General features: G+C 53.4%; 10 protein-coding genes across 10 annotated transcripts; 3 read left to right on the forward strand and 7 right to left on the reverse strand.

Moving 5' to 3' along the window:
• Nucleotides 1-1,590: 1,590 nt before the first annotated feature.
• SNOG_11539 (hypothetical protein) lies at nucleotides 1,591-3,192 on the forward strand (the record flags this gene model as incomplete). The annotated part of the gene is made up of 1 exon (XM_001801727.1): nucleotides 1,591-3,192. One exon carries the CDS (start codon nucleotides 1,591-1,593, stop codon nucleotides 3,190-3,192), a length of 1,602 nt encoding a protein of 533 aa, XP_001801779.1.
• An 817-nt stretch (nucleotides 3,193-4,009) lies between these two features.
• Nucleotides 4,010-5,569, forward strand: SNOG_11540 (hypothetical protein; the record flags this gene model as incomplete). The annotated part of the gene is made up of 3 exons (XM_001801728.1): nucleotides 4,010-4,778; nucleotides 4,874-5,095; nucleotides 5,190-5,569. The coding sequence occupies 3 exons, from the start codon at nucleotides 4,010-4,012 to the stop codon at nucleotides 5,567-5,569; spliced, it is 1,371 nt and encodes a 456-aa protein (XP_001801780.1).
• A 491-nt stretch (nucleotides 5,570-6,060) lies between these two features.
• On the reverse strand, nucleotides 6,061-7,605 carry SNOG_11541 (hypothetical protein; the record flags this gene model as incomplete). Its single annotated transcript, XM_001801729.1, has 3 exons — nucleotides 6,061-6,679; nucleotides 6,733-7,354; nucleotides 7,395-7,605. 3 exons carry the CDS (start codon nucleotides 7,603-7,605, stop codon nucleotides 6,061-6,063), a joined length of 1,452 nt encoding a protein of 483 aa, XP_001801781.1.
• A 712-nt stretch (nucleotides 7,606-8,317) lies between these two features.
• Nucleotides 8,318-9,208, reverse strand: SNOG_11542 (hypothetical protein; the record flags this gene model as incomplete). The annotated part of the gene is made up of 1 exon (XM_001801730.1): nucleotides 8,318-9,208. One exon carries the CDS (start codon nucleotides 9,206-9,208, stop codon nucleotides 8,318-8,320), a length of 891 nt encoding a protein of 296 aa, XP_001801782.1.
• Nucleotides 9,209-9,636: 428 nt separating this feature from the next.
• On the reverse strand, nucleotides 9,637-12,130 carry SNOG_11543 (hypothetical protein; the record flags this gene model as incomplete). The annotated part of the gene is made up of 5 exons (XM_001801731.1): nucleotides 9,637-11,342; nucleotides 11,391-11,633; nucleotides 11,690-11,733; nucleotides 11,789-11,972; nucleotides 12,034-12,130. 5 exons carry the CDS (start codon nucleotides 12,128-12,130, stop codon nucleotides 9,637-9,639), a joined length of 2,274 nt encoding a protein of 757 aa, XP_001801783.1.
• A 600-nt stretch (nucleotides 12,131-12,730) lies between these two features.
• SNOG_11544 (hypothetical protein) lies at nucleotides 12,731-13,237 on the reverse strand (the record flags this gene model as incomplete). Its single annotated transcript, XM_001801732.1, has 2 exons — nucleotides 12,731-12,938; nucleotides 13,221-13,237. 2 exons carry the CDS (start codon nucleotides 13,235-13,237, stop codon nucleotides 12,731-12,733), a joined length of 225 nt encoding a protein of 74 aa, XP_001801784.1.
• A 288-nt stretch (nucleotides 13,238-13,525) lies between these two features.
• Nucleotides 13,526-14,972, reverse strand: SNOG_11545 (hypothetical protein; the record flags this gene model as incomplete). The annotated part of the gene is made up of 4 exons (XM_001801733.1): nucleotides 13,526-14,315; nucleotides 14,373-14,513; nucleotides 14,567-14,671; nucleotides 14,782-14,972. 4 exons carry the CDS (start codon nucleotides 14,970-14,972, stop codon nucleotides 13,526-13,528), a joined length of 1,227 nt encoding a protein of 408 aa, XP_001801785.1.
• Nucleotides 14,973-16,456: 1,484 nt separating this feature from the next.
• On the reverse strand, nucleotides 16,457-16,801 carry SNOG_11546 (hypothetical protein; the record flags this gene model as incomplete). The annotated part of the gene is made up of 1 exon (XM_001801734.1): nucleotides 16,457-16,801. The coding sequence occupies one exon, from the start codon at nucleotides 16,799-16,801 to the stop codon at nucleotides 16,457-16,459; it is 345 nt and encodes a 114-aa protein (XP_001801786.1).
• Nucleotides 16,802-18,466: 1,665 nt separating this feature from the next.
• SNOG_11547 (hypothetical protein) lies at nucleotides 18,467-19,341 on the forward strand (the record flags this gene model as incomplete). The annotated part of the gene is made up of 2 exons (XM_001801735.1): nucleotides 18,467-18,594; nucleotides 18,753-19,341. The coding sequence occupies 2 exons, from the start codon at nucleotides 18,467-18,469 to the stop codon at nucleotides 19,339-19,341; spliced, it is 717 nt and encodes a 238-aa protein (XP_001801787.1).
• Nucleotides 19,342-19,553: 212 nt separating this feature from the next.
• On the reverse strand, nucleotides 19,554-21,402 carry SNOG_11548 (hypothetical protein; the record flags this gene model as incomplete). Its single annotated transcript, XM_001801736.1, has 2 exons — nucleotides 19,554-19,907; nucleotides 19,963-21,402. 2 exons carry the CDS (start codon nucleotides 21,400-21,402, stop codon nucleotides 19,554-19,556), a joined length of 1,794 nt encoding a protein of 597 aa, XP_001801788.1.
• Between the last annotated feature and the right edge of the window lie 322 nt (nucleotides 21,403-21,724).

Raw genomic sequence — 21,724 nt, forward strand, 5'->3', positions numbered from 1 at the left:
CCATGTAGCATAGTGGGTACTCCATCGTACCCATCTGTCGGTCGCCCTGGAGGCACGGCAAGTCCAATTCTGCTTGCCAAGCGGGTCTCCTGCCTGGTGGTCGTCTGGACCCTATCTTATACCATTGCAAATATCTGCATAACTTACTTTGCCACATACTCTTTCGATACATTCTCTTCTTCCTCTTTCACCACAATCCACAGTCATTCATTGCTCCAACTGCCTTACACTCGTTCCATTCTGCATCAAGCCATCATTCTTACCCTGACACTACATTTTTGGCCAGCCTTTTCTTCTTTTGCATACCGCCGCAGCCTACTATGGAACTCCAACAACAGCGGTCATGCGCCAGGCTTGGGGATGTTCCAGCCTTAGGAGAGAATACAATAGACACCACTACGCAGCAGCGTGCCGTCCTCCAGGAGCGTTCTGCTAATTGGCCCCATGAGTTCAGCAACCAAACCACGTCGTTACAGAAGCGGTCACGAAGTCCGAGTCCAACGAACAACACTTATACCAGACGAGCTCCACCTGCAGGCGTCTACTTTACCGGCAATGTACATGCACAGCATATTGGTCTGGCCGGCTTTGGCGCGGAGAGATCAGAGAAGCAAGTCGATTTCGAGCTCAAGCGGTTATATCGGATGCTTCAAAGATCCGACAAATACCAGAAGTACCGAGAGAAACAACCCAGCTTAACGCGTGCGGAAGTTCTTGCAATTGAAGCAAGACAACTCGCAGAGAAGAAAGCAAAAGAGGCGGCCGGAGGCTCAGTCGGAAAAGACGAGAAAGACAAGACTGTTTGGCCTGAATTTCTTGAACATGCCTTTTGGAGAGGTAAGTCACATTCACTACATGACATCAGTCACTTCTATTGCCTATACTTGCAAGGCAGCGAAGCTGCGCGCTCGTATCTGGCCCCGCGTTCTGCCCTTGTGACACGAACCATTACGTGATAACCTGGCTGACCACTGCGTCATAGCACTTGTTCGATGGCCACCAATGGGGCGAAAGAAATTTATGCTTGAAGGTGCATTGCGAGGTCGCAATGAATTAATACAAGACTCTATCCGAAGGGATACCGGCATCATCCGAGATCGCAAACAAGTCTCAAGCCATCTACAAGTTCTCAAACAGCATCTACACAACCAGCCTGGTGGTAAGTGGCATCGTTCTTTTTCTGCCAGCACTACTCGGGATCTTTTCTTAGCCCTATTCCGATCAAGGAAAAACTTGAAGTTGGTGGTGGTAGTGCTGCAGGCCACCATCATGCAGCTTCGCGCAAGGGTTACGGCAGGGATTGTTGAGCTCTAGCTGACGTGACACGCATTAGTGCTCGTGTACATGGCTACAGTAGACGATGATAAGAAGCGCCATCGAGGGCGTGAGTCCTCCCATGCATACCACATCCCTCAAGTCCGAAGCCGTCACCACTCGCATCGTGCAACCTCCGCAACAAATTACGAGTACGACACTCCCACATCTCATATGTGGGCTGGACCTGAAACATTACCTTCTTCATACACAATGACTACACGTCATGGCGGCCCTCATCAAACATCCTCGCCGTATGCAGTCACAGACTTCACCATGTTTGTCGGGATTGACGACCAGCCCGTGCACTACTTCACTCAACTTGCATCAGATGGCAGATTCGACGATCTCAACGTCACAGATACTGCATCGTGGCGAAAACAGTATCCCGAGTTCGACTTCTTGAGAGAACAGATGGACAACTGGTCGATGCAAGGCAGAAATGTCCTTGTTTGCAATGCATCCATCAAGGTGATGACGGAGTCCCGACCAAAGGCTAGCTTATCGATCACCTTCAACCTCGACACTCAGCGTGACCTTTCCGTCTTCGAATCTGTGCAGTGCACTACTCGGTTTTACGACAGTGGTAGCATGGCTGCAGATCCTCAATTTGACGGTCGGGACGCACACGATCTAAAGGAGCATCGCACACCATGCGATTACCGAGCAGGCCCTCATGGGCGTAACGGGTGCCTGAGGATTGCATTTGGCTCCAAGTTCTGGGTTAATCGTATGACCAAGTACCAGAACTTGAGATTGAGAGACGAGAGCTGCGTCAGCAAATCGCTACTGCGGCTCACGGCCACACAGGATGTGTATGGTATCAAGCCCGGCACCGGCGAGGCTGAACGAGTCCTTACAATATTGTGGCGCTTTACACAAACGAGGAGCTCTGCGGAAGTGGGCAGCATGAACTGGCGTGCGGTCAACTTTGATGCTCCTCAGCAACACCCTCTGGAGCAAAGGTGGAATGACATGAAGCACGACTCTGGCCTAAAACTCGAAAATCTTCAACGCGGACACGAGGAAATAATGGATTGCACATCTTCTGCAACACATGACGCATCACTCTACCAGCAAGTCCCTCACTTGCCTCTCGACTACATACACCAACACCAACCACATCACGGCTATGCAGTGCAGCCTACACAGGCGCAGCAACCCCCACAACTTCATCTAGACGTCTTCGCCTCGATGCAACCCGACTTTGACCATGGACACGCCTCGGCTGCCCCAAGCGCGTCGACAGACTACTCCCAGCAAAGTCTCCCCAGCCTATCCCACAGCCAAAGCACTGTGGGCATGTACGCCCAAGATCCCAACGACTTCAATTTCGACGGCGGCCACATCACCATATCTGGTGCCTTTCACCCCACCATCAACCTGCACGACTACGAAGGCTTGTCAAACCAAAGCACTAGCCTAGACAATCTACACGCCCTCGTCGGCCTGGACCAAGACGGCTACAATCTCGGCTTAGCATGTGCTGCAGGCACCGAGCTTGTCGACGCGTCCTTGCAAACCGACCATATGCCCTGCTACTCCACAAAGCCAATTTGGGCGAATTCGAACGTCATTCCTCACTTAGAGAATGCGGCAGAACAGTACCATACGTATTTGGATCATGGACAAGCAACACATGGACACGACGTACTGCCTCGACATCACTTGCAACAACCGCAGGATCTCGGCCTACATGATTCGATCAATGTGAACCATGGACTGTGGAACAGTCTACAGAGTCCGTTCCATGAAGACACGGGCGGTGGCGCTAGTGATGGTAATGACTGTAGGAAGGACAGCCACACCGGGGTACATGGCGTGGGCCTGGGGGTGCTGGAACTGATCGAGCGAGATCAGCGGGCGAGAGGTTATTAAAACATTCCTACTCCACATTCGCCAGAATATTTCTCTTATTTGTGTATTGATTGGCATGGATTTGCATCAAGATATGATTCCCCGAAAATCTGAAGAGATAGTTAGACTTAAGCTTAATGTTAATGTATTAGCGTTTGATGACCATTTCCTCAAGACTGAATCACAGGGTCTCGGGAATGGCGTAAGCCACCCGTTTTGATCCAGTGTCAAGAAGCCACACTCATATTAGATGGTTGGTGGCGTGAAGCGGCCATGTGGGAGAGCAGATGTGCCGAAAGGGCGGACTTTTCGCAAGCCTCGAGACAAACGCGATGAGACACAATTAGCCCAGACAATTTTGTGCTTGTAGCTGAGGCTCTGCGGCACTAGCAACTGTAAAGTGCAAGGGTTGCATTTGGCAAGCAAACCTGGAGCTTCAGGCACCGTTCCTGCTGTCTTCGACAAAGTTTGCAAAGAAAGCACTTTCGAAATTGCTTCATGTCTTTGCCTATTGCTAGTCATTATCTTTGAGCAACTACCGATGTCTCACCGTACAGATTCATTCGTGTTGCTGTCTCTCATTCTTCTTCGCGTGCCGCGCGCGCAAACGCGTCGTCGCGCAATCACCTGCAGCACTGGAGCCCCGCCAAACATCATACCAGACCCACCTTCGCGACAAACAATCACCAGCCTTACACATTGATATGTGCACTGCACAGACGACTATATTATCTGGTTTCATACACCTTCACTCTTGTCTCATCTCTTCTCACTTCAAGTCCGGCTGCTAAATCGAATCTTTATCATCAAACAAGTTCGCAAGGCTGATCAGATCAACATGGATGTTGCCGTTCAAGTCCCGAAACTCGAGGGCGTCTACAGCATTGACGATTTCATGGGAAAAGAGGCGGAAGCTCGCCATGCCGCTCTAAAAGCTGAGAAGTCCGCAGCCGCCAGCAAGAAGGCTGTTAATACTGGACCTGTTGCACTCGGATCTCGCTCGTCCAAACACACCATCGATCTCCATGCCAAGTATCAAGCTCTCGGAATTCCACAGCCCATGTTCAACTTCCATGGTGATAGCTCGCGTGGATGGAGTGGTGACGTCGGCTTTCCGGGCTTGGACGCGGACGAATTGCAGGATATCAAGGTCGATGCCATGTACCCCAGCAAGCAAGAGGCGAAGGAGGAACTCAGCAAGCTGGCCCTAGAGATCCTAACGCGCCTGGAGGAGCAGGGCAGAATCCAAAAGGTCACACCCGACGCTCGTGTGCGCACATCCAAGCACAGAGTCGCCCTCCACGACAAGTGCCAGAAAAGCGGTTACCCCCAACCAAGCTTCGAGTACGCCGGAAGCAACCAAAAGGGCTGGAGCGCAGAGATTGTTTTCCCTGGCCTCGAGCTCGACGAACTCAACATCAAAGATGAGACTCGATTTCTCAACAAGCAAGAAGCCAAGGAAGCCGTGAGCAAGCTGGCACTCGAGGCTCTCGAGATTGCCGAGCAAGAAGGGAAGTTGGAACGCTTCGGCCGCGCAAAAGGACCAGCGACACAAGCGCCGAAGGAGAAGGAAGAACCGGGTCCGAATTACGTCGGTCAACTTCTCGGTACGTCTTCACGCCTCTCACCCATTTCCTCCTCCCGTCTAACAAGAACTAGAATTCCTGCGCGCCCAATCCCTCGCACCAACCAACCTACACCGACTACAGCGTCGGCACAACCTTCGCATGCCGCCTGACCCTCGACTCGCAATCCTTCGGCTCGCTGACCGCCACGCGCTCGTCCAAGAAAGCCGCGCGCCAGGAAGCCGCCCGGTGTGCAGTCGAGCACTTCAAGGAGACAGGCGAGTGGCCCACCGACGCCGGCGGGATCAAGAAGAAGAAAAAATCCTCCACCGCGCAGTCTGACACTCCCGCAACTCATTGTGAAAGCAAAAGTTCCTTCCCTCCCCCCTCCCCTCCTCCCCATCATCATCATCATCATCATCATCTTCTTCTTCTTCTTCTTTCTCCTCCCAGGCCGCTTCCCATCAGCTTCCCCTCCTTCCTCACTCGGCCCCCCGGAATGGCGCTTCTCCCCGCCCTCCCCCGACGCGCCACAATTCCACACCGTGGCGTGTTACTTTGCCAATGGCGGCGCGCACGCGGGCCCGATTGGCGAGGTACGCAATGTGCTAGGCAAGAAGAAGGCGAAGGAGGAGTGTGCGAGACTGACGTTGGCGTATCTTGAGGAGGTGAGGAGGTATAGGGTTGAATGTGGGAGGAGGGTGTTGGAGGGGGTAGTTGGTGGGGAAGGGGTGTTGGATGGGGCGGTGGGGAGGGGGTGGGATGGTGAAGGAACAGGTGAGGAGGCAAAGATCAAGGGGAGTGAAGGAGGAGGGTGTGGATATCGATGTTGATAATGGACTTCGGGAGTTTGAGGGATGCCACACTGGAGGGAGTTTGGTCGTGAACTCCTCTCAATCTTCCCCTCGTCCTCACTTGGATGTAATGAATCAATGAATAAACATAAACACACAGACGCAACTAAAATTCTCTTCCCCACGCCTTCGGCGTGAAAAAACATGATATATAACAGCCTCAACACTGACACTACATCTCCTTCCATGCCATTCACCCTGAAAAAAAGACACGCCATAGAGATCCCGTGCTCTCTGGTTCCTCCCCATTCACCTCCTCATCTCAATCCCTCTCAATGCGCTTCTCAATCCTCTCGATCCGACTATTCGCATCCAGCTTCCCCAGCGGCACGGGAACGGGCGTTTGAAACGAAACACGCGCATGACCTAAGAACAATCGGACTCAGTTACACGTCGCGCTAAATGACAACTAACTCCCATGTCAACATGACACCTGCGAGAAAGAATAGGAAAGAAAGGAACAAGGGCATCTAAGTAGATGCAACCTCACTCTTCCTCTTACTCCGATCGCGCTTTTCCTTCTTCTTCTCGCCCGCACCCGCTGCTGCATTCTCCTTGTCGATCTCCGCTTCGGCGCCCCTAGTGCTGCGGCTGGATTTGGCCTTCTTGGCCGTCTTGCTGGTGTCGTCTGGGGTAGCTTCTTTCGTCGGAGCGGGGGCAATGGGCGCGGGAGCGGCTAGCTTGGCCTTCTTCTTGCTGTCCTTCTTCGCTGCGGCGGGGGCTTCGACACTCGAGGCGGGCACGGGGGCGGGGACTTGGGTGGTTGGGCGCGAGCTGCTGGGGATGGGGACGGGGGTGTCTTTTGCGGGGGCGGGTGTGGAGGGGACGGCGGCACCGTTGGTAGCGGCTGCTGCGACAGTCTTTTGGCGCTTGTTTGGACGGGGGGTCTTTGCGGGTGGAGAGGGGGCTTTGACGACGACGGGGGGCTCTTCTTCGTCTTCAGAGGAGGCGTCTGAGTCGACGGTGCCTACGTCGGCCATTTCGACGTCTTCGGCGTCGGACAGGTCTTCGTCAATGTGCACGTCCGCGACCTTGCCGCCGGCTTTGGCGAGGTATTCGGCGAGCTCGATCTTGTAGTCCTCCATGGAGCTGCGGTAGGACGCTTTCCACCTCTGACATAACAATTAGTTTAGGAAGAAGACCCAGTATTGTGGGAAAATCTCACCTCCTTCTCCTCGTCGGGAAGTTCGTTCCATCGCTTGGTCACTTCCAAGTTGACAGCGTTCTTCTCCAGAATCGCGCCAGGCTCGAGAGCAGCTTCCAGATCCGCCCTGACAATGGGACGCGCAGTCTGCGCATACAGGAAAGCAGCAGTGAGCGGCTTCTTGGGAGCGTTGGGGTCCTTTTCCTTCTTCTCGCGCTTGCGCTTCTTGTTCTTGCCATCGGCGGCTGCGCCCTCAGTGACCTGGTTGGAGGCACTGACAACCTGATTGATGCCACTGGCAGCAGTAGTTGCCGCCTCCATAGCCGCATTGGCCGTCGCCGTTATGTTAGCGGGCAGCTGGAACTTGTCCATGTCGCCATCTTCACCCGCGAGAATGGAAGTCGTGTGCTGCATGTACGCGCGGAACAAGTCATTGAGGTTGGTCTGGACATTGGTGAGGCCGGCTTGCAAGTTTGTAAGGGCCAGGATGACCTGGTGGCACAAAGGGTCGTTAGCAGCTGAATTGAAATTGACGTGTTGGAGCTGAACGTGGACGCGCGCAACTTTCGCGCGCGCCTTGGGAAGCAACGCAGGGAGGCGTTTCTTCGCAGGCGCCATGTCTGAGTCGCGTAGTCGAGGCGACCAAGACGGCACGCGTGCAGAGGGGAGACATGATGATGCGGGCCATGGTGCGCGCCGGCTTGTGCGAGCTGGTGTCGCGATGGCACGATAACATGAAGCATGCGCGTCGCAACATGGCAGAAGCAGGAATGAGAGCAGAGAAAATACGTACAGAGTCCCTGGTGCGCGAGTACTGCTCAAGCGAGACCATCAGCTCGCCCGTGTCCTCTTTTTTGTGTCTTGGTGCCATGGTTGCTGGTTGCGGTAGTGTCGTGGGCGTGTTGTTGGCGGAGTGTGGGCGGGAAAAAGGCAGCAGGGCGAATTTCGTTGGGGGGCTGGGGTGGGCGGTGCTTATGTGACAGCCGCCAAAATCTGGCGCGCATGCCCTGCTCCCAGGCGGTCCGGCGCCCGCCTCTGGGCTCTTCCGTGGGCAAGCACCCTAATCATTTTCGGCGAGCCCCAACACTTTCAGCGCCTGCACGCGCAGTGCACCCGCCATGCGCCTGTGATGAGCCTGCGCTGCATATCCCATCACCTGGCGCTGTGATGCGCCCATGGCAGCAGCTGCTCAGAGAGCTTCCCAAGTATTGTCTCGCACATCTTGCGAGCCTTCTGATATTGTCGTTCTTTACATCTTGCTTTTTCGCGCAGTAAGAGCAAGAGGCCCACCTGCTTCTGAAGGCAGTCGCGTCTCGCCAGCTGTGCCACGTCCCACAAGGTACATCAGGAGGCCCTTGGAGTTACCAGCACAAGAAGCCCATAAAGTCACTCCCACACTGCAGGTCATCAACTACGATGGAAAGTAAACAAGTGTATCCAGTAACCCAAGCTGTACACAGTATATCGCTAGACTTCAATTGCGACGACAAGTCCCCGTGTATAGCTTTGGTCGCTTTCCTTCGTAGGTGAATAACCTGCAGTACTCTCGAATTCTTGAATTCATACTTTACATCCTAACAATCCTACTCCTCAAACCTCCCGCCCTGACTAACATCGGGATAAACATCGAACCTCCTCTGCGTATACAGCGGAATCCCCTTCCTACACTCCTCCACTCTCCCCTCCCTCAACTCCTCCACCACAACCCCCTCCTCCTCCCCCAACTGTTGCAACACCTCCGCGTTCGGATCCACCACCATGCTATGCCCCCATGCATTATAATCTGCCTGCATGTCGCGCGCCGGACTGCACAGGCCCACGTACACCTGATTGTCCGTCGCGCGGGCGCGCGCCAGGAGTTCCCAATGCAGCGCGCCCGTCGTGAGGTTGAAGGCGCCGGGGTACAGCAGGAGGAAGGCGCCTTTGCGTGCAGCGATGGTGGCGAGTTCGGGGAAGCGGATGTCGTAGCATATGGCGATTGCAATCTTGCCGTACTCGGGCAGGTCGACGAGGGTGATCTTGTTGCCTGGGGACAGTACGTCGGATTCGCGGAACTTGATCTTGCCGGGTATGTCGATGTCGAAGAGGTGCACTTTGCGGTGTGTGGCGAGCAGTTCTCCGCTTGGACTGAAGGTCAGGCTGGTGTTGTAAAGTTCCTTTTTGCTGTCGTCGCGCTCTGGTATGCTGCCTCCCACTAGGTATATGTTGGCTTCTTTCGCGAGCTTGGAGAGCGCGTGGAACGTTGGCGATTGTGACTCGGTTGGTGGGGAGGGCAGGAGCGTCTCGGCGTACTTGTCAAAGTACTTGGTGCCGTAGGGCGAATTGAAGCATTCTGGGAGGACGACGAGCTTTGCGCCGCGTTTCGCGGCTTCGAGGACTTTGGTGCGCGCATTCGCAAGGTTGTGCGCTTTATCGGCGCCCGAGGCGAGTTGGACGAGCCCGAGCTTGAGAGACTGCTTAAGGAGTGAAGCCATGGTGTGGATGCGCAGGCGGTATATGCGATTGGAAGAGGGGCAGAAGGACAATTGAGGCGTGCGATGCCCGCGTCCAGGTGGGTTGGGATGTCGAATGTTTGGGCCAATAGCATGATGTCACATCCCGCTTGCACCTGCTCTCTGTGAACGTGGGGTGAACGTCGATTTCGGCTGGACTTGCTTGCATCGTACAAGAGCACTTTTCATATTCATCGATCATGACATGACATGTGCGCAGTACGTTTGATATGAGTGTCAACAAGGTATATAGCTGAAATGCTGCAACTGACTATACCGCTACTGGCGCATGCTGCACAAGGTCGTACTCATCTAGCCCGATAACTCTCCCACCATTTATGTTTCCCAAACAGCTGTCCGAGAACCAATACCAGTCCAACGTCCAGACGAGTGTACCTCCACCGTTGCAATCACTCCTCCCTCTTGCCTGGCATATCCACATCTGCCACCTCCTCAACATCAGGGTTGCCTCCCTTCTCCCTCTTGCTGACTGGACTTTCTGTTTCTTGGGTAACTTCTCGTTTCCGCTTCGCAGCATGCTCAAACCCACTAGTTCCAGTGTTCAAGCGGGGGCTTGTACCAAGCCCTTCAACCACAGTGCTTTCTCGTAGAGCATGAGCAAGCTCTGGTCCCATGTCGATATCAGAATGGGCATCAAGATAAACCCCGAGGGCATCGCGTGTTTCACGCTCGATACGCGTGGTGCTATCCATGGATGACATTCCAGGTTTGTGTTGTGTTTGGTAAGGCGAGAGCTTGGTGGCGTCTATTGGTGCTTCTGCGTTCAGGTCTGGATCGATGGCGTCGACATCGATGATCTCGACGATGTCTGGTATAGCTTTTGAACGCCTTCTGGGAGTATTTCGTGAGATGCTCAAGTGCTCCCTTCCCATAGGTCTCTCTACAGTGCTCTGGTTGCTGGTCGTTTGTGGGAGGAGGCTCTGGTCGTGTCGAGCCCCTTGCTCGGATAGGTGTGGTGAGTCACGTGTCAGACCTTCCTTCCTGCTCTTGATACCACCAAGGTTTGAGGGCGTGTGTGCTGGACTGTGTTTGTTATGTATCTCTGATAGGACAGGGATTCTACTTCCAGCTTGATTGTAGCCCGAGAAAAGTGAAGACGGATTCCTCATCGACACGTCAGAGTCCCACTGTGCCAGCGAGGGGGCGAAGATATCGGGTGTTGGAACGCGATTGGCCGCCGGAAAAGCTGTCGGCAATCTCGATTGCGATGGGGGAAAGTTCTCCTTGTTGCTTGACGCAGAAGGATGATACATCGCAGTCGCATGGGTTTTGCTATGGTGAGTAACAACAGGTTTGCCCGGTGATGGTCTATTCTGCGCATTCCGTAGAGCTGCATTAAGATTTGAGTATGACGACTTGCGGGCAAGTGCAGCAGCAGAGGGCGGACCAGTAAGTGAGAGACTTCCCATTTTGGGCGGACAATACATGTGAGGGGCAGGTGGGCGACCACTGTAGCCTCCACTCTGAGTTTCGGGGCCTTGCGCCAAGTCTTGATGTCTCTTCGGCGGACTGATGGCTTGGATAATTTGTCCTAGTTGGTCGTCACGGAGCGTTAGAACGACCTGCTTATCCCGGTCTTTCCTTGAACGTTGGCCAGCCCAGTTCGGCTTCGCACTCGCTTGAAATTTCAGTGGTGGATTTCTCCAGGCTGGAGGTCTGGATGCGTGTGACGGGCCGAAAATTCCGTCACCCAGGAGGGCATCGCCAGTTGAATTGGACGTGCTTCGATGCGTAGACCAGGAGTCTAGACTGATACTGTCATGATTATCACGAAACGAGCCGAAAGAGTCGTCCCATATGTCAGCGCGGCTGTGACCTCTAGCGCCAAGGGGTGGCTTCGGAAAGTGCGAGTGCGCTGGTGGTTGTGTCCTTGGTCTTTGGAACGGTTCACTGTTGCGAGACCGCATAAAGGAAGACATGGACATGGAAGCAGGCTTGTGTGGCGAGTTGATTTTGTCGGCGTTGGACATACCCTGCGTCCTTGCTAATTTTGGGGATGGCACTGTGCTGTTTGGAGACGCATGGTCACTGTGAACACCTGAGAGGTACAAGGGATTTCGTATCGGCCACGATATACCCGCTTGTTCTAGTACATCTAGTCTGCGTTAGAGTTCATGCAAGAAGCATCGTTCGCGTAGCTCACCTTTGGGCGCGTGCTGAAAAGAGAAGCAAACTATTTCATTGCTCGATTCCAGATCCGACTCGCCAAGACTGCCGCCTGTACTAATCAGCTGCTCTGAAAGCACGATGTTGATTCTGCCGCGCGGGTCTCGGGATTCCCATGTAGGTTGCATCAAGGTTTGTTGGGCAAAGGGTGGAAATCCAAGAGGGGTCTTGTGTTGGCTTGTGGGGTGGTCGGTAGAGGTATGAGCTCGCTTCTCGTGCGCTACTGTGGCTTTAGTACCACACACAGAACAGATGTAGCAGTGAGGGAAGTCTCACCGATCTCCTGGGGCCATTTGGACGGTATGTCGAAGCATCCGCGGCTGCACAGAGTCAGCACCAGATTGCATTGGTTCTGATAGACGGCGCGTAGCTCACAAGACTCTGGCACCATCTACGATGACCTGGATCATGTACATTATCTTCTGATGTGCTTTTCGTCGAGACTCGATAACTGCCGATGGCTTGGCCGCGGGAGCCCATGAGTGGATTGAGATACGAAAGGGCGTTGTTGGAGGGAGAGAGCTGATGTAGCATGCCAACGTCGGTGGCTGATGGAGTCCTGCAATTGCGTCAGCTTAGAAAAAGGCTATCTACTGGTTGGAGGAAGTGAGAGTGCTTACTAGTGTCTGAAGCATGGTAGCATGCAGTCTTGAACTCTTGAATCGGAACAGGTGAGTCCTTTGGGAACAGTATGACGTCCCAGAAGTCGTAACGCATTGTAGCGCGCCTATCGTTCGCCTTGGTCCAACGGTGCAAAAGCAAGCAGAAATGCCTGGCCTGGCTGTTGAAGAAAGGAAGAGAGTGTTCGAGGTCGAAAGATGGCAGGTAGAGAGAGGTAGTCGCCCAGCTTTCTTTACGAGGAAGCCACAACTGCAGCAACCGAGGCATCACACCGGCATGGATTTGCGAGTCGAATTCGAAAAACAGCTCCAAGTACTACATCAGTTGAGCACAAATTAGAACATGTCGTAGGACAATAAGCGGCTGCCTTCTTTAATCAGTCTGGTGCAGTGAGCGAGACCACTCGAGGTAACGCCAAGTCAAAGAACAAGCTCTTGAAGAATAAGACAAGACACCGTCGCCTCCATGTATTCAGAACTTTTACCTATCATATGCCATGTAACTATCTCCTAACTTATATGCCATTACCTATAGATGCGCATGAAGGATGCCATACTCGCCAGACGCCACGCTAAATGGCAATTCCCAATCTTCAAAGATCTTGCGCCGTAGTATAATGAGCATCCATAACCCACGCTATGCAGGAAGAAACCAGACATCAGTAGCTGCGATGGGCGGCAAGGAAGAGACGAGCATTTAGGAAGGGAGTTGGTTCGCAAAGGGGCCATTGTCGTAGGCGCCGGGCGCTCCGTTGCCGTTCGAGCGACCTGCTCCCGGGCTCATGGTGCCGCTGTACTGAGGAGAGCCGAGGCCGTTGAGGTTCGCGCCACCACCGTTCTGGAAGCCACCGGGGCTATTGGCGAGGAATGGAGAAGCAGATGGCTGCTGTTGGTATGGAAGGTTGCTGTAGGGATATCGTTAGCGTGTGATTCAGAAAAAGTGTTGTGTGACTGTGATGAAGTGACAGGCAAGAACAGACGCCCAACAGACAAGATGTGCGACCAGCAACATGAACTAGCAGCCAGCCAATAATACCAGCAAGTATGCAGACAAGCACGCACAAAAAAAAAGAACACGCAAAGTACGAAATTGCCATGTGATTGGAATGATAGCCAATCTCAGATCGTGGTAGCGCACATTCATCGATAAAGGAAAGGAAAGTAGCATCCGACCATGCAAGACTCACTAAGCTACATGTCCCATGCTCCCGAGAAGGAGAGTAGCCCAGTTACGAAAGAAAACCCACGGGCAGAAAGATGACCTGTTATACAAAGACTCCCTTGTAGGGCTCTCGAGCAGAAATGGTGTCGTGAGATGGTAGCGCGAGAGAACTTTTGAGAACCGCCCAGGTATAGAAAGAAACCAAATCGCTTGAGAGTCGTGATGGCGAGTCATGAAAGGGTGTCATTGCAGAAGCCAACGATATGAACCAGGGGGATGAGGCGCCGTGCAAGTAGGAGAGAGGAAAAGAATGCGCTTACTAGAAGACAGTTAGCTTTGGTCGAGGTAGAGAGGCATATTTCCTACCTTCATGGGAGCGTAGCCGCCGCCAAAGTGCTGCGGTGGCATGCCCATGCCAGGCCCGTAGACTGGCGGAGGGGGTGCAGGACGGTAAGGAGTACCGGCTGGGCCGGAGTTGTTCTGGGAACGTCCCCAGCTAAGACGAACGCGCGAGTTACCGATGGGGTAGCCTTGCATCTGGTTGATGGCCATCTCCGCTGCGTGACGCTGCACGAACTGGACGAAGCCGCATCCCTTGCCTGGTGGGATCTTGACATAGGTGATCTCACCGAAGCCCTGGAAGAAAGAGCGGAGCTCGTCCTCGGTGACGTAGCCGGACAGGCCACCGACGAAAACGGTCGTATTATTAGGGTCGGTGAACTGGTTCATGGGCTGGGGCGCGCCGTAGTAGCCCATCGGGGGAGCGCCCATGGAGTACATGCCCATGCCAGGGCCGCCGGGACCGCCTTGCTGCATGCCCATGCCACCGGGGCCGCCAGGACCGCCACTCTTGTTCTTGGGGGTTGCGGTGCTGATGCGCATGGGCCTGTTGCCGCAGTAGACGCCTTGCATGTCGGTGAGGGCCTTCTGCTGGTCCGCCTCGTCTGCGAAGCGGACAAAGCCATAGCCGCGCGACATTCCGGAGATGGGATCGGACATGATCTTGGCTGACTTGGTCGATCGGTACTTGTTCTGGAACAGCTGGACGAGCACGAATTCGGTGACCTCGGGGCCCAGGTCGCCCACGAAGATGCTGTACTCGGGACCACGCTCGTCGCGGCTGTTTCTGCGCATTAGCTGCCAGTCATGGGCATATCAAGTGTCGTGTAGCACTCACCTCCTGTCAGCTAGACCGCCACCACTAGCCCAGTTCAGCTTGAAGGGGCGGTTGGAGTTGGGAATGAGTTGGCCATTGAGAGAGAGCGCTTTGGCTGCAGCCTCGGGGGTAGAGAAATCAACGAAGCAATATCCCGCGTTACTGCTGTCTGGTAGTTAGCGAATTCCTTGCTGGCATGTGATTCGCCCGCTTACCCGGAGAACTTGTCGCGGATCATCTTAACGTTGACCGTCTCGCCCATGTTGTACCAAATGCTGCGCACGAAGTTCTCGTCGATCCAGGGCTCAAGCTCGCCCATCCTGCGCCAGTTAGCGTTGAAGTCCTTGCGCAGGCGCCAATCGTGTGGCATTGAATGTTTGCGCGCGTGCCGAAGCAGCGATGCGCAAACGAGGTGTGCGGACAGACTCACCAGAGAGTTGTCTTGCCGGCGCTGGGCTGGCCGTCGCCTCCAGCGCTGCCTGGCGGGCCCATGTTGCCCTGGGGTGGGAAGCCGTTGCCTGAGGGGTCCATCTGCTGGCCAAGGTCAGGCTGCGAGCCGCTCTGGTTGGGCTGCTCGCCAGCAGGCGGGCCCTGCATCTGGTCGTACTGAGAGAAGCTCATGGCTGTGGTGGCTCAAGATCACGCGGGGTAATGATCGGGTGGGCGGCTAGAGAGGGCGTGTAAAGGTGTCGCGGACTAAATATGATGGGCAATCGAAGTCGTGCTTATATCTGTGTGCGAGAATATGCTTGTCAGTGTCGTGAATAGCGCACAATAGCACAGGCAGTCGGGGTGATAGGCAGCGGGGAAGGCACCAAGCGTGATGTGTCGTTCACTAGGGCAGGCGCGACTTACCGTCGCAAAGCCGCAATCTCTCGTTCAAGGGAAAGCGTGATATACTCGGAAGCGCAAGACAGCTAGGGAACAGTCGAACTGCGACAGTGAAACACCTCGAAGCACCGAAGGACTGGAAGTGGGTTGAGGACGAGAACTGCGAAAGATTGACCTGGGGAAGTTAGCACTTGGCAGCTAAGTGAGGTTTCACGGATCAGTCATGCTGTTCCACGAGGCGCACCATGGCGAGCGTGCGTTTGCTTCGGTGAGAGGAGGTCTGTGCCGACGACGTCATCCCAGGCAGGAGCACCTCAACACCAGCGCGGTGCGTCGCGATGTATCGCGGTCGTGCATGGCGGCGACGGCAGCGCGGATGCGCACTCTGCACAGCTCCATGCACTGCCTTGCACGCAACGTGCGTCACCTGGCACACCACCCGCCAAGGACGGCGAGAAAAAAATTCGCACACATACCTGGACCAACAATCAACTCCGATATTCGAACAGAAGACGCGACCGAATGATAAAGACACAACCAGGCAAGAGACGGGTATGCGAAGTGCGCAAGATATAGATGGTGGTCTGCGGCGGGGTCAGTGAAAAGAAGCGAGTGATCGCTGGGAGACGTTCAGGCCTGGGATCCCACACTAATCAGTTTGGTATTGGTTCGGGGATAATGCTGCTAAACGGGCTCGGCTGACTCTTGTATGGAGATCTCGATACAGGTACAGATGCTGCACTCTTCCTCTAACCCTAACCTCGCGTCCACTTTCTCGACCAGGCTTTGCATTCGGGTCGCATCTGTGGTCCTCATGTCCGCCGGGTATTAATAGAGGCACACCCCCGGCCTTCGCAGATGTGACTTGCATATACCGTTCTGAGGTCTCTGTTTCGGGCCAACTACATGCCCCACTCGCACCAGTGTGCTAGATCTCATCATTGCGTACATTCCATTTCCCAGAATGTGTCGACGCCATCCGTTGACTGGTCCGACCATGCAATGGCCCAGTGTGAACTTAAAGCGACGGCGCAATATTCAAAACTTTCTCAACCAACAGCTAAGGTTCCGATCGCCCTTATTGGGTTGGGCTGCATGCGGCTAGGCGAAGCAACCGTTGGCCGTGCTGAGCCGGAGCCGGAAATCGTCACTCTCTGCTTGCAACAAAGAATGCATCAGTGTCCTCATTCTCTTCCCCTGCAAATGCGTTTCCAACTAAAGATTCTCATTGAAAAAATGTATCCGTGGTATACATGGTAAACTCTGCTCATTTCTCACGCCTCCGTCGGGATTCCGCTCGCCGCTTTAGCTTCGCCGAACGAGTCCCGTCCCTCCGCAAAGACCTTGTCGAAGTCGTACTCAAACCACCTGATATCTGGGTTCAGTCCCGCAAACTTCCACTCGCCATCGACCTTCTTGTACCAGTGCATGTTGAAGCTGTGAGCATGGCCCTTGACTAACACCTTGGACATGGTCTCGTCGGTGTATCTCTGGTGAGGCACACGCAGCTGGTGGTAGCCGATCATCTCGTCGTCTGAGACCTTTTCCCACCTCGTGCCGCCAATGAAGTGCTGGGTCTTGAGAAGGGGGTTGCCGAGCACTGCGGGGTCTGAAGCCATTGCGACGAACTCTTCCGCTGGCATAGCCTCCCAAATCTTGTTCAAGAACGATCGGTAATCAATCCTCAGTGTAGGTGCTATGCATTTGCGAAGACGGTCCCAGTCCTAGATAATGTGAGATGCTGGTTTGTGGTTGGTTGAGGCTAACGGACCTTGCTATCGTAGCTATCAGCCCACTCATAGCATGCTGACTGGCATCCCATAACATCTGTACTTGTTAGTCAGGCCCGAAAGGCTTGGTGGATGACCAACCATCAAATGTAGGCTTCATCTTCTGCGCAGACATGTCGGATTTGTTGTGTGATTATGTGGTAAAGGGTGTATTTTGAACCTCTGACAGACCATGCCGTCTTGCTGTGATCTTTATATCGAACCTACATGCAGGAGAACCCTTCGGTGTATCAACCATTCACTGCGAGGGTCTCGGGTCCCCGCCCCGCAGCGAACGGCCCCAAGGCTCGACACACTCGTCCGGCAGGCACAAACGGGGCCGATGCCATTCATAGATACATGTTTCGCATTTTCCGATTTGTTTGTACACTGAAGTTACGCGTCACGGATGGAAACGCTGGGGTAAATGTTCTTGTCAGGCAGGGACTATGCACAGGCCGCGAGGAGCTCGTTCCGGAGGCGAGCCGCAACAACAGATCCCCGCACCATCACCGTTCTGTTTTGGCCTCGAAACATCCACATCGATACTAATAATATAACCTTAGCGTTCGCCACAGGCTTGGAAATCATGGACTCCTATTCTAGTATTTGCGCTGAATATTTAGCACAAGTGATTACATGATGTCGACCGTGTCACGCGACTGTATTCATCACTTGCAATTCCTCTGACCGCCGAGTTGAAAGAGCTTGGAGATTGTGCAGCATGTTCGCTTTATCAATGCTTGCTTCAGCTGCTGTGTCACGATAGCATTCTCTGGCATGTCTTCATATCCATCCACATCAGGCAGCGTCAGAATTCATGCCTGCTCTGCACTTACACGATATGAGCTGATGGTCTAGAGGTATGCTTATTGTACCTTTTCATAGGAGCCTGAATGTATACACAGGTAAAAGATACTCTGCTCTATCCGATAGAAATCTTTGATTATACCCAGGCTACTTCTTTACTTCTTCCTGTGAGGAAATGACGGACGAGAATCACGCCGGCGCCTGGTATCCAGGTCTTTCTGAACCCACGCTGAAAATGTCCCGTATGCTGACCTCTGTGAGGTTCCATTTCTGCCACATCCTCCGACAACCACCAGACGGTGTAATAATTCGTACCTCTTCGCAAAAGTAGCTACCACTTGGCGTTATGGCGATTGCTGAGGCTGTGTATCTTCCAAGCTTTTTCCAGTGCTTTTGGATATTATAACAAGCCTAGGGATGCCTCTCGGCTGGAAAATTACACATCGCCGCGTATGCTACGTTTGCTACGTATGTGCCTTGACAGTCCCGGGCGCAGGAAGTCAAGAGCATGACCTTCCTTGGAGCGACTGTGACTAATGCCCAGATTCAACACTGCCATGCGCTTTCACTTCGTAGGCCCCGATTGCGCTAAAAGCTTGGCACAAACGAGCGCAATATTTTGATCATCTTGAGCCAATCTCTACAAAATGTTTACCTACCTTGCGACTAATTGCCAACTCCCGAGTTGAAGTGGTGACACCGAACATGACGTCCCAGGCCGCTACACCGTCGACATCGTCAACATCTCTGAGAGCCAAGAAGCCCTCCGAGTTTCTCATATCCACAAGTTCAGATCTTTCTCGATGCTCTGGACCCGCGTTACAAGCACCTAGGTAAAATTTCCACTCGAGCAATGCGCCATGTCAGGATACTAACGGCAACTCATAGCACTTGCTATGACATGAACGACATGGCAAAAATATACGTCTTTGAAGACACTTTAAAAGAATGACGTTCAAAATGCCCATGAGATTCCTCGCGGTCTACTCAGGTGGCACTCTTCGTACTTTGCCGCAGCGCTTGATCCGGACAGCGACATTGGCAGCAAGAACGGAGAGCTAAGACTAAATGAGGACCACGCCGTCTTCGGGGCATTTTTATGCTGGATCTGGACAGGAAGATTGAAGGATATACCAGAGAGCCTTGAAGATGCATCAGCGCCCGACTTCTATCTTTCATCCATGCTTCTATGCAAGATATGGGTCTTCGGCGACATGCGCGGAGTGCCTGGTCTTTGCAACGCCGCCATCGACATGTTGCATGAGAGAATTACAGCGAAGTGGAGCATAACAATACCAGTGATTTCATGGATATACGAGAACACCAGGCCCGGTGCTGCCTTGCGGGGATTCATGGTCGACACTTGTATGCTCCTCAAAGGCCCCTCATTCTGGCAACAACTGGGTGACGAGTCAAAGGCGATCCCTGTTCAGTTCGTACTAGATGCTCTCCCAGCCCTAATATCCAGAGGTCAGACTGCTGAGCCGATCAAGAGGGCAGCATGGACCGTACTGGATCGATGTCAATGGCACGACCACTCTGGTCCTGGTGGCAAGCTACGAATGGAATCGCGAGAGTAAGACCTGTTGAAAGAACACACCTACGACAAACACGCGTTCAGACCAAATGAACGAATCGGAAGAGTGGGGGAAAAGCACGGAATTTGGCGGAGTACAACATCAGCGATGATAGCATACAGCGATGATAGCATACGGGAATCGCTCAGTGCGAAAAAAAAAGTGTTCAGGCATAACGGCTTACAAGGAGAACATGCTAAATAAACTCACCACTCCTATGAAGGCGCAATATAATACGGCCCTTCACCCCTAACAATGTAAATCTGACCAATGAGCACCGTCAATCCAACCACCATCGTGATAGCAATAATGGGCAAATTGACACGCGCAAACTCCAGTCCACCAACGCGAATATGCTTACGTGCAAGAATATCGCGCCACAGCATACCCGCCAGCGACGCGCTGAACGCCAAGCTGAAAGCCCCGTAGTTAACACCGATGGCCATGCTGTACACCGTGCCCCAGAACGTGCGATCCGAGATTGGAATGCCGTTTTGTTTGTGGATTTCTTGCCATGCTTGGATAACGCGGGAGATCAGGATCGTGGTGCCGATGTTCGTACCGGCGAACTGTTTATATGTGTTAGCAAAAATTCCAGGGAAGGTAGCATGTGAGGGAACTTACGTTGCAAAGGATGACAGACACGAAGCCCATGCCTCCGACTGCGCCCACTGTTCCGGTCTTCTCGACCCAGTGATCCCAGCCGTAAGCGAAGACGGGAACCCAGCCTTTGGTGACGAGGGCTTGCACGAGGACGAACATGCAGAATGCGAACGGTACGAGAGGTAGTGGTAAGTGATGGAAGACGGTCATTGTGGTGGGGAAAGTCTCTTGCGCAGACATGTACGAATGACGAACGAGAGAGACAAGCGTGGTCCGTTGTTTTGCTTGAGGCGCCTTTCCTTCTTCAGGAGGAGAGACGCGGCTGTCGTCGAATGCCTGAGTCTTTTCTGGTGCTTGCGCGCTGGATGATGCTGCTCCAGAAGTAAAAGCTTTCTCATCAGAGGCGTAAGTAGAGTGCGGAGACTCGCTCATTTCGATGGCATCACCGTCGACTTGCGCGATGGATTTCCGTCTCACTTCAGCTCGCTCAGCCTGTGCCAGTTCAGCTCTTTGTCTACCCTCATGGGCGATTTGTCGCGTCTCTTTACGATTCAGCCATCCAAATGTCAAATCGACGCAGAACAGGACGACGGCTGCGGGCAAAGTGACCCAGAAGACCGGCCGAGGGTGGCCACTGCTGGACGTGGATGCGTTGAGGGCGAGAACAGTGATAAGCGTGACAGCCATGATGCACGCACCAATGATCGCGCCTTTCTTGTCGAGAAACGGATTTAAAATCTCTTCTAGTGACAATTTCTTGTCTTCCTCCTCGTCGGTATTGGGGTCCTTCTCGCGCTCTCGTTCATCGTTCTCACCCTTCGCATACGGAATATTGGGATTGACAGGCTTCTTGTTCTTCAGTTCCTCGGGTAGATCCTCCATTTTGATGGATGCTGGGATGAGCGACTCATCGTGGAAGATGATGTAAAGCAGGAATGGAAACAGGACAATTCCTGTGACGAGCACGGGAACGATTACGTTCGCTGTGTAGTTGATGAATCTGACGCCAAAAGCTCCAGCTAGGACCAGATTTGTGGGGTTCGAGGACACCAGGATAGTGGAGGCAATGTTTGCGACAGCGAACTGAGTGTAAATCCAAGCCCGAGGATGTTTGATGTTGCTGGACACGCGCGTCATGTACGACAGGAAGGCGGTACCGGATAGAATGATAGGATCATTGCCAATGAACGCGGTAAGACTGAAAAAGAAGGCGTATAGGTAGAAGTAAAGTCTGTGTCCGACCTTACCTCCTTTCTGCAGGACCTTGAATGCAAGCCATCTAATCAAGCCCGATGCATCGACTGAAATCGCAATATAAGCCAGTGAGAGGAAGAAAAGCATGATGTCGTAAGGTTCAATGCCTCTTGCACCGATGGTACCATCGTGGACTTCTTGTCTTCCGATGGCTGAGATGGCCAAAAGGAACAGATCAGCAATCAAAGGAGCTGTGATGAAGTCCATAGGGAATCTAAATTTCACAAAAGCGCCTGCTTTTCCATTTTGGGTTCGGGTGGGATGTTGCGGTGGTTCAATGATCCGGAGTGCACTGAAGGTATTGAGAATACCAGTCCAGATAAGGCGAGGTAAGAAGATGGGAATGTGAAAAGGAAAGAGCACATTAATGTCTGTTGTGGGTGGTCAGACACAGTTTCTGCTGATATGCTTATGGCTTACTGGTTAGGACAAAGACGATGAGAGTCACGATCGATCGCCATTCTCTAATCTTGCCGGTATCGAGGTCCTGCACTTCCGTATCGGCTTCAGCAGCACGCGAGAGCAGCGA

Source organism: Parastagonospora nodorum, assembly GCF_000146915.1.
Source record: "Parastagonospora nodorum SN15 chromosome Unknown scaffold_19, whole genome shotgun sequence".
Taxonomy (NCBI): domain Eukaryota; kingdom Fungi; phylum Ascomycota; class Dothideomycetes; order Pleosporales; family Phaeosphaeriaceae; genus Parastagonospora; species Parastagonospora nodorum.